Raw genomic sequence first — 10856 nt, forward strand, 5'->3', positions numbered from 1 at the left:
AAAGATAAACTGTAGAAAAAAAGTGACGTAAATCCATAACTGTAAGTCTTAGACTTACTTGGAATTAAGCTTTTTACAATGAGGATTTCAGCACAGGCTTCCATTTTTACTTAGGAAGCATGAAGCATCCCATAAAGCTAGTTGACATATCATTGATATACTCAAACCGCTCTGAAGTACTCACATTGAAACGGTCATATCGGTAGAGTTGGCATTGTTCTAAACGACCATAGGCTGCTCTCATTAGAGGGAAACTGGTAGTGGTTTAGCCTGAGAATCATCAACCCTCAGTTGCGGGGACAGATTGAGAAGGTAAGTCCTTCATGGTAACTTCAGCCAGTGAAGAAGTTGAGCCTACTCTGTAGAGATTGCTCTGCATTGCAAACCAGCTGTTCTAGCCAACTGAGCTAATGTACCCCCTGTTGCATAGGTAATAATTCTGAAAGAGATAATGTTGAAGTTGCATTTGCTCCAACCAACCTGATGACATCACAGCCTTTAGTATTGCATGATATTCTGATGGAGACTTCAGGATACATGTATGTCACATATAGTTAATATAATGTATTGAAGGTGTACTGTGATATTAAGATGGAATGTTATCTGGTAGTTCCAAATTAAAAAGCATTTAGCTTTCAATACAACTTTGTTTTTTTTTTAATTTTCAGCAGTGAGACACAACATGGGCCAAATTGAAAGCAAAATCTACAAAATGTGAAATTTTTCATTTTTAAATTTTTAATTTCGATTACATTTTCTTCAACAGCATAACTCCATACAAATAAAAGAAACACATTTTCTGAAAATCAAAAAATTTGTTCAGCTCCCTAAATGCTTTGTGTGTCGTCCTTGGGCTAGGAGTTTTCCTGTCGCTTTGCTTGTCAAATCCACAGTTGTAAATGCAAGAGATTTACCTTCCTTTAGCACCTGAGCAGTTATGATAACATCCTCTCCCAATTTAGCTGCATTCATGTATCTAAAAAGAGTAATGACAAGTCACACAATAATACATTTCCAGCTATCAAGAAAACTAAAATAGTTATTGGATATTAATGTTAATTTTAAAAAAGTTAAAAATAAATCCTTTTGTACAATTTCGTCCAACATTAATCCCCATTCTTGCTCTTTTCTAGATGGTAAACCAGTGTAATCTTACTAGTAAATATCTGAAACAAGGCTGCATGTTTGTGTTTGCTTGTGATCATCATGAAAGTGGCAATACCACACACAATAGTAGGTGGATTAAAAGGGTTTCTTTTCAGACTGGAGGCCTGAGACCAGCAGTGGGCCACAAGGACTGGTACTGGCTCCACTGATTTTTGTCACTTATGTAAATCATTTTGTCTCGGTACAATAGGACCTTGATTAGATGGGCAAATAGGCTGAGGAGTGGCAGATGTTGTTTAAATTAGGTAATTATGAGGTGGTGCATTTGGGAAGGCAAATCAGGGCAGGATTTATACGTTAATCATAAGGTCCTGGAGAGTCTTGCTTAACAAGGAGACCTAGGTGGTACAGGTACATAGTTCTTTGAAAGTGAAGTCATACTTAGGGTAGTGAGGAAGGCGTTTGGTATGCTTGCCTTTATTGGTCAGTGCATTGAGTACAGGAGTGTTGTGGCTGTAAAAAACATTGGTTAGGCCACTATTGGAACACTACATGCAATGTTGGTCTCCCTGCTATAGCAAGGATGTTGTGAAAGTTGAAAGCGTTCAGAAAAGATTTACAAGGATGTTGCCAGGATAAGAGAGTTTGACCTATAGGGAGAGGCTGAATAGACTGGGGCTATTTTCCCTGGAGCGTAGGAGGTTGAGGGGTAACCATATGGAAGTTTATAATATCATGAAGGGCATGAATAGGGTGAATAGCCAAGGTCTTTTCCCCAGAGTGGGGGAGTCCAAAACTAGAGGGCATAGGTTTAAGGTGATAGGGGAAAGATTTAAAAGGGACCCAGGGCCAACGTTTTCAAGAGGGTGGTGCGTGTATGAAATGTGCTGCCAGAGGAGGTGGCAGAGACTGGTACAATTATAACATTTAGAACATAGAACATAGAACAATACAGCAAAGAACAGGCCCTTCGGCCCACGATGTTGTGCCGAACATTTGTCCTAGCTTAAGCACCCATCCATGTACCTATCCAATTGCCGCTTAAAGGTCACCAAAGATTCTGACTCTACCACTCCCACAGGCAGCGCATTCCATGCCCCCACCACTCTCTGGGTAAAGAACCCACCCCTGACATCTCCCCTATACCTTCCACCCTTCACCTTAAATTTATGTCCCCTTGTAACACTCTGTTGCACCCGGGGAAAAAGTTTCTGACTGTCTACTCTATCTATTCCTCTGATCATCTTATAAACCTCTATCAAGTCACCCCTCATCCTTCGCCTAGCACTCTCAACCTATCCTCGTACGACCTATTCTCCATTCCAGGCAACATCCTGGTAAATCTTCTCTGCACCCTCTCCAAAGCTTCCACATCTTTCCTAAAGTGAGGCGACCAGAACTGCACACAGTACTCCAAATGTGGCCTAACCAAAGTCCTGTACAGTTGCAACATCACTTCACGACTCTTGAATTCAATCCCTCTGCTAATGAACGCTAATACACCATAGGCCTTCTTACAAGCTCTATCCACCTGAGTGGCAACTTTAAAAGACCTATGAACATAGACCCCAAGATCCCTCTGCTCCTCCACCTTACTAAGAACCCTACCGTTAACCCTGTATTCTGCATTCTTATTTGTCTTTCCAAAATGGACAACCTCACACTTGGCAGGGTTGAACTCCATCTGCCACTCCTCAGCCCAGCTCTGCATCATATCCAAGTCCCTTTGCAGCCGACAAGAGCCCTCCTCACTATCCACAACTCCACCAATCTTCGTATCATCTGCAAATTTACTGACCCACCCTTCGACTCCCTCATCCAAGTAATTAATAAAAATTACGAACAGCAGAGGACCCAGAACTGATCCCTGCGGAACTCCACTTGTAACTGGGCTCCAGGCTGAATATTTACCATCTACCACCACTCTCTGACTTCGACCGGTTAGCCAGTTTTCTATCCAATTGGCCAAATTTCCCTCTATCCCATGCCTCCTGACTTTCCGCATAAGCCTACCATGGGGAACCTTATCAAATGCCTTACTAAAATCCATGTATACTACATCCACTGCTCTACCCTCATCCACATGCTTGGTCACCTCCTCAAAGAATTCAATCAGACTTGTAAGGCAAGACCTACCCTTCAAAAATCCGTGCTAGCTGTCCCTAATCAAGCAGTGCCTTTCCAGATACTCATAAATCCTATCCCTCAGTACCCTTTCCATTACTTTACCTACCACCGAAGTAAGACTAACTGGCCTGTAATTCCCGGGGTCATCCCTATTCCCTTTTTTGAACAGGGGCACAACATTCGCCACTCTCCAGTCCCCTGGTACCACCCCCGTTGACAGTGAAGATGAAAAGATCATTGCCAACGGTACTGCAATTTCCTCTCTTGCTTCCCACATAATCCTAGGATATATCCCATCAGGCCCGGGGGACTTGTCTATCCTCAAGTTGTTCAAAATGTCCAACACATCTTCCTTCCTAACATGTATCTCCTCTAGCTTACCAGTCCGTTTCACACTCTCCTCTTCAACAATACGGTTCTTCTCATTCGTAAATACTGAAGAAAAGTACTCATTCAAGACCTCTCCTATCTCTTCCGACTCAATACACAGTCTCCCACTACTGTCCTTGATTGGACCTACCCTCGTTCTCGTCATTCTCATGTTTCTCACATACACATAAAATGCCTTTGGGTTATCCTTGATCCTATCCGCCAGAGATTTTTCATGCCCTCTCTTGACTCTCCTAATCCCTTTCTTCAGGTCCCTTCTGGCTATCCTGTATCCCTCCACTGCTCTGTCTGAACCCTGTTTCCTCAACCTTATGTAAGCCTCTGTAAGCCTCCTTCTTCCTCTTTACAAGACATTCAACCTCCCTCGTCAACCAAGGTTCCCTCACACGACCATTTCTTTCCTGCCTGACCGGTATATACATATCAAGGACACGTCGTATCTGTTCCTTGAAAAAGTTCCACATTTCCACGACATCCTTCCCCGACAGCCTATGCTCCCAACTTATGCTCCTCAGATCCTGTCTTACAATTGGGGGAAGGGTAATTACGATGCTGTAAAACCTACCCTGTTGCACGCACCTATCTCTCTCCATAACCAAGGTGAAAGTCACAGAATTGTGGTCACCATCACCAAAATGTTCACCCACTAACAAGCCCATCACTTGTCCCGGTTCATTACCGAGTACCAAATCCAAAATGGCCTCCCCTCTGGTCGGACAATCTACATACTGTGTTAGAAAAGCTTCCTGGACACACTGCACAAACACCGCCCCATCCAATCTACTTGATCTAAAGAGCTTCCAATGAATATTTGGGAAGTTGAAATCGCCCATGACTACTACCCTGTGGCTTGTGCACCTTTCCAAAATCTGTTTCCCAATCTGTTTCTCCACATCTCTGCTGCTATTGGGGGGCCTATAGTAAACACCCAACAAGGTGACTGCACCTTTCCTATTTCTGACTTCAGCCCATACTACCTCTAAAGGCAGATCTCCCTCGAACTGCCTTTCTGCAGCTGTTATACCATTTCTAATTAGCAACGCCACCCACCCCCCTCCTTTTTTACCACCCTCCCGAATCCTACTGAAACATCTGTAACCAGGAACCTCCAACAACCATTCCTGTCCCTCTTCTATCCACGTTTCCGTGATGGCCACAACATCGTAGTCCCAGGTACCTATCCATGCCTTAAGTTCACCGACCTTATTTCTGATACTCCTGGAGTTGAAGTATACGCACTTGAACCCATCTCTGTGTCCGCAAGTATTCCCTGTCAGTGCTACCTTCTTCACAGCCTCCCCACACACAATCAGTTTAAACCCCCCCGAAGATAGCTAGCAAACCTACCCCCCAGGATATTGGTGCCCTTCTGGTTCAGGTGCAACTGGCATCTGGATGGGTACATGCATAGGAAGGGTTTAGAGGGATGTAAGTCAATTATTGGCAAATGGGACTGGATTGATTTAGGATATCTGGTCAGCGTGGATAAGTTGGACTGAAGGGTCTGTTCCTATGCTGTGCATCTCCCTGACTCTAATTGGTTATACCCATGATTCTCACCCATTGTACATTTCACCTTAATCTTAAACCTTAAGGAGATGGGTTCAAGTCCTACTTCAAAGACTTCAGGACATTATTTAAGCTGACATGCTCAATACAAGACAAGGAATATTACCGTCAGTTTTTGAATGAAACATTCAACCAAAGCCCCATTTGCCCATTCAAATGTATATGATAGATCTCAGGGTGCTATAAGGCAGGCAAGTCATTGAAGAGTGTTTGGCCAGACAAATGCTATCACTCAATCAGCAATATATTTAATCATCTCATTGCTATTTGTGGAAAATTGTTGTGTGCAAATTGGCTGCTGGTTTTATTACATTAAATTAGTGTTGGGGTTAATTAGAGAGCTCTTCCAGGACCCCTGAAAAAAGTATCAATTGACTTTCTCTTCCTTCTGTGTAATGTGACCAACTGTCTTTTTAAAGGTTTAATCATTAGTAATGAATAAACATACATTTTGAAATATCCTTGCATCATTAATATATTTTACATTTGTTAAAAAATTCTGTAATTAAGATGGGGGTTAGTTAACTCCAGTGGTTAAAATGTGCAGAGTAATGCTCTTGGCATAGTAAGTGGTCATTAATCGAGATCTTGCCTGTTTTGCACCATGTGGAGTGGTATCCTTCAGGCAATATACTTAATTCTCCGTCTATTTCTAGCAGAGATTGATCCCTACAATCCCTCATGGACAATGCCTACCTCATGCCTATATAAATTATTGCCACAGAATTTACTTGCTGTGCAACAAGGCTTCAATACTGCTACTATATTATCAATACAGCTATATTACCAAGTTTTGAAAATTGCACTCACGTTATATTCATGTCTACACTAACTCCTGGTAGCGCTCGCTCTGTATTAAGTAAGGCTGTTGTTGATACCACATCTACAAGAGTTGCAGTTAGCCCTCCGTGCAGTGCGCCTGCTCGGTTCACATGTTCCTGTTCCACCTTCATTTCGCAGACTATTTTCCCAGGACAAGCTGAAACCACAGTCATCTAGAAAACACAATCGTAGTTTCATTAAAATTAGTTAATTTGTTAAACAAGAAGTATTATTCGTTAGGGATTTTGACCTTCTCAGATGGACACTAAAGATCCTTTAGCATTATTTGAACAATCTCTGAGAGACCTTGCTGTGCATAAATTGACTGTCTTGTGTCCTACAAGACAATAACTACACTTCAAAAGGTACTTCATTGGTTATAAGTTAATTGAAAGACAATATAGAAGTGTGTTTTTCTTTATCTCACTGAAAGACAGATATACAGTAAGCATGATACTTCAAGTCATGTTCTTTCTCTGGAAATGACCTAAGAATATAATGTCAATAACAATTTATGTTTATACAGTTCCTTTTAACATATTAAAATACCCAGGCATTTAATGGGAGAATTATAAAATTGAACCACAAAAGAGATGCAAGATTTTTAAAAAGAGGTAGATTATATGGTGTGTCTTAAAGGAGAAGAGAGAGATATAGAGTGGCGGCATGGTTTAGGGAGGGAATTCCAAACCTTTGGACATTGGTAGCTGAAACCACAATCAGCATTGATGGAGTGATTATGATCAGGAATGCTGAAGAAGCCAGAATTAGAGAAGCACTGATATCTTGGAAGGTTGTGAGGCTGGAGGAGATTATAAGCATACGCAGTGGTGAGGCCATGGAGGAATTTGAAAACAAGGATGAGAATTGTGAAAAGGAGAAAGTGAGGTCTGCAGATGCTGGAGATCAAAGTTGAAACTTTATTGCTGGAACAGCACAGCAGGTCAGGCAGCATCCAGGGAACAGGAGATTCGACGTTTCGGGCACAGGCCCTTCTTCAGGGCCTGTGCCCGAAACGTCGAATCTCCTGTTCCCTGGATGCTGCCTGACCTGCTGTGCTGTTCCAGCAATAAAGTTTCAACTGAGAATTGTGAAATCAAGGCATTGCTTAACCAGGAGCCAATATACATCAGCACGTATGGGGTGATGGCTCATCGGGATCTGGTGCAAGTTAGGATGGCAACATTTTGGATGAGTTTTCAGAAATAGATGGTAAAACTTTGAACAATCACAAGTCACCCTGAATTCCAGATGGAGTTATAAATCAAAGGAGAAAGTGAGGACTGCAGATGCTGGGGATCAGAGCTTAAAAATCTGGAAAAGCGCAGTTATGCCCAAAACGTCGATTCTCCTTCCCCTTATAAATCAAAGGGACAAGATTTGTACAATTTTAAAAGTTCAACAGTGATTTGAAGCTTAACTTATAACCTTCAGTTTTTTTTACAATTTATGGTTTCGGTTTTATGTGTAGGTTTCTTTGGCTTGTTTACGCATCCAGTTTTAGGACTTCATTTATTCCAATGCTGATGGCTATTAATAATATTACCTTTTAAACAAGATTCATTACTCAGTAAAAGGTGACACCACATGCAGGAGTGATTTTGCCATCAAGACAGTATCTGGTTTCAGAATCTCCACAATGCATTGGCCAACACAGCAAACAAGGCATCAACAGAGATTATTCCAAAGCACCAAGAGACAACTTTGCCCTTCCAGAATTGTTTTGTTCTACGATCCAAAAAAGTGCTCATCCAACTGAATCAAAGACCTATGCAAAGACCTATTCTTATTAGCTCTTGCAAATGGAAAGATATTAATCAATGTACAAATGCAGCAACTTCATGAATCCCATGGGAAAGTAAGGAAAGATGTCTTTTTTCAAACACCCAATGGTGGTATGGCACAAATTTTCCAGCAACTTATTCACAATCCTTCTCTGCTTCAAATCCCATTTTCACATAAATATTGCCATGTGACATAACATGATTTTTCAGCCAATTTCAGCCGATAGGTGGTATATGTTTTGGGTTGCACCTAAACTGGAGGGGTACCAATATCCTGGAAGGGAGGTTTGATAGAGCCACTCAGGAGGGAAACTAGTGTGGCAGGGAGTGGGAACCAAAGCAACAGGTATACAAATTGGGGAAGAGCTTGAGACTAAGGCAAATATAGCCAAGAGGAAGAGCAGTCAGGGAGAGCTTGCTGAGCTCATTGGAACTGGAGGCTTGGATTGTAATTGCTTCAATGCAAGAAGTAAAACAGGTAAGATGTATGAACTTTGAACCTGGATTAATGCATGTAATTATGATGTTGTTGTTATCAAGGAAACCTGGATGAAAGAGGGACAAGTTGGCAGTTAAACATTCCAGGATATCAATGTTTTAGACAAGACAGGGGAGGAAGCAAAAGAGGTGAGGGAGTTGCATTACTTGTTAGGGAGCATATCACAGCTGTATTGAGGGTGTACACCCTGACGAGATCTCGCAGTGAAGCATTACAGGTAAAACTCAGGAATAGGAAGGGTGCAATCACACTCCTGGGATTACAGTTGACACTTCCAGTAGGAGATAAAGGAATAGATATGTAGTCAGATTCTGGAAAGATGTGCCTGGATTTGGTCTAAATATCCAATTCCCTCTGCCAATAGTCAAGCCTCCAATCATCCCAGTGTGGCTTCAGCCTCCCTCATGGACAGTGCCAGTTTCAATTCCTCCGCCATCTGCTTCATCTCGGCCAGGCGCCTTTCAACCTCTTCTGTCTTGACTTGATGCTTGTACTGTGGAAGTCTGGCCACTACATCAGAAATGTAATGTTAGATTTGAACTCACAGAAGGCCCCAAAGAACACAAAGCTACCTTCATTATTTCTGGCCATTGCAAATATGAAAGGGTTGTGGCTAAATGGGGAAGTATTACATGGATGGGGCCTTTCTGGTTTACACTGGGTTGAGGAATTCTTTGACTGCTCCTTCCTCCCAGTAGTTCTCCTTCCCTTCTCCAGAGGATTTATTTAAACTGCTCTGCCCAGCCATCGCCATCTGCTGTTGGAATTTCCATTATACTGTATACTCATTCATTATTATGTCCCTACGCTGTGGCTGCTCAAAGTCAATTCTGATAAAAGGTTACAGATCTGAAAGAGCAACTCTGTTTTTCTCTCTGCATTTCATTTTTTTTTTGTTCTTATTTTTATTGCTATTCAAACCTAGTGACCTTGCAGCCACCAGGAAGAGATTCCTGTTCCCAAAGGTAAAAGGTCATTATGTTCCCTAATGCATAAACATTGCGATGGTTTTTAAAGGTGATGTTTGCACTACCTTTCAGTGCTGGGGAACAGGTTTTGTTAAATACTCCACCGCATAAAAAGCAGACCGTGAACGTAAAGAAACTGCATCCGTGTAAATGTTTCAGACATTATGTAGTAAAACCTTGATCATTTCTCCCCAAATCCTGTCAATGCAGACTGCTCGCAACTCCAACAATTTTCGATCGAACAGTGTGAGGAGGGGGGGGGGGAATTAAATCGTGGCGTCCTGGGTCAGATCTTTATAGATAGGGTTAGGTGAGGGTGGTTACTGTTAGCTTACAAAATACCCCTGCTCAGACTCTTGCTTTGACAGACTCCAAGGCTGTTTTTTAAAAAAAAAATCGATATATTTAAAGTAATATGCAAGATTTAAAAATTGCTTTGGAATCTGTGTAAAGCGAGTGAATGTGTGAAAGTCCAAAAACGAAAGTGCAGCTAGGACCGAAATGTGAGCAGAGAGAGTACTCAAGAGTACCTTATTCAAAACCCGATCAAAGCCACTTCCTCCGGTCAAACCCTGGACGACCTGCCTTAGAGCGTTCAAGGACGAGGCCGTCATGGTTTCAAACCTCTTCCCGGTTGAAGTTGCAACTTCACTGAGCAAAGGGAAGTGTTACATCGAGGCCTTTATTTACAGCAGCTGGTTGACCAGCTCCTCCCCTCCACCAAATCTCACACAGCGCCAGCACCAAAACCTTCCTCAGCTCATGGGCTTGAGTACTCTCTCTGCTCACATTTCGGTCCTAGCTGCACTTTCGTTTTTGGACTTTCACACATTCACTCGCTTTACACAGATTCCAAAGCAATTTTTAAATCTTGCATATTAATTTAAATATATCGATTTCTTTTTTTAAAAAGAGTAACAGTTTTCTTGTCCCATAAAATTCTTGAATCGTCTGTTTTGTATTGCTACCTGCAATTTCACCAGTCACCAGAGAAACTTAAATAGAAACCCTATTGTCCTCATTTTTCCAATCCCCAGCTGAGATGGATGTGAGTGCCCTATTCACGAACCTCATTACAATAAATGTGCTAACCCAGTGCTTCCTAAATGTTTCACCATTGTTGCCTCATTTCAAGGATTGAAAATAGATAAGCCTTGGGAGGGCCAGGTAGTGAGAGGGGAATGAGAAGACACAGGAGGGCAGGCAGAGAAGACTTCAAACATGGGGTCCCATTCCTCACGTTGGGAAGTACTGCCCTAACTGATCCACATGGGCGCAAGTCGGGAGATATGTGACTTTCAGCTGGCCTGGGGTGATTTAGTAAAGAGGGTGGAGTGTGTTCCAACGCGTGATCAGGGTGTTGAACTCCTGTTTTTGACTAGTAGAAGGGGCAGACTCAACCAGGGGCTTTGTCATATGTAGAGGTAGTACTCAGTTAGCACAGCTCAACATCTGTAGCCCAACCTCCATTGATTTCCCGACTCCATAGATTGTGTACAATTTTCCTGTGAAGTTTGGTCGAAGAAAAAATCTGGTTGACTCTTAATTTCGCCCTGAAAGATCTAGCAAGCCATTCAGTTGTACCAAACT

General features: G+C 42.2%; 1 protein-coding gene across 1 annotated transcript; it reads right to left on the reverse strand.

Moving 5' to 3' along the window:
• Positions 1-715: 715 nt before the first annotated feature.
• Positions 716-10006, reverse strand: acot13 (acyl-CoA thioesterase 13). Its single transcript, XM_043719182.2, has 3 exons — positions 9797-10006; positions 6004-6188; positions 716-976 (listed from the first exon to the last, which is right to left on the reverse strand). The coding sequence occupies exons 1-3, from the start codon at positions 9878-9880 to the stop codon at positions 820-822; spliced, it is 426 nt and encodes a 141-aa protein (XP_043575117.1). The 5' UTR covers positions 9881-10006; the 3' UTR covers positions 716-819.
• Between the last annotated feature and the right edge of the window lie 850 nt (positions 10007-10856).

The sequence above is a fragment of the Chiloscyllium plagiosum genome, unplaced genomic scaffold (genome assembly GCF_037043375.1).
Source record: "Chiloscyllium plagiosum isolate Xiang-an unplaced genomic scaffold, Cpla_swu_hap1 HiC_scaffold_34, whole genome shotgun sequence".
Lineage (NCBI taxonomy): Eukaryota > Metazoa > Chordata > Chondrichthyes > Orectolobiformes > Hemiscylliidae > Chiloscyllium > Chiloscyllium plagiosum.

Excerpts from the sequence above, each read along its gene's own strand:
- acot13 (XM_043719182.2), bottom strand. The coding sequence starts at position 9,880 with ATGACGGCCTCGTCCTTGAACGCTCTAAGGCAGGTCGTCCAGGGTTTG. Across the intron at positions 6,189-9,796 it reads TTGATCGGGTTTTGAATAAG|ATGACTGTGGTTTCAGCTTG; the intron begins GTACTCTTGAGT and ends TGTGTTTTCTAG. Across the intron at positions 977-6,003 it reads AGTGTAGACATGAATATAAC|ATACATGAATGCAGCTAAAT; the intron begins GTGAGTGCAATT and ends TACTCTTTTTAG.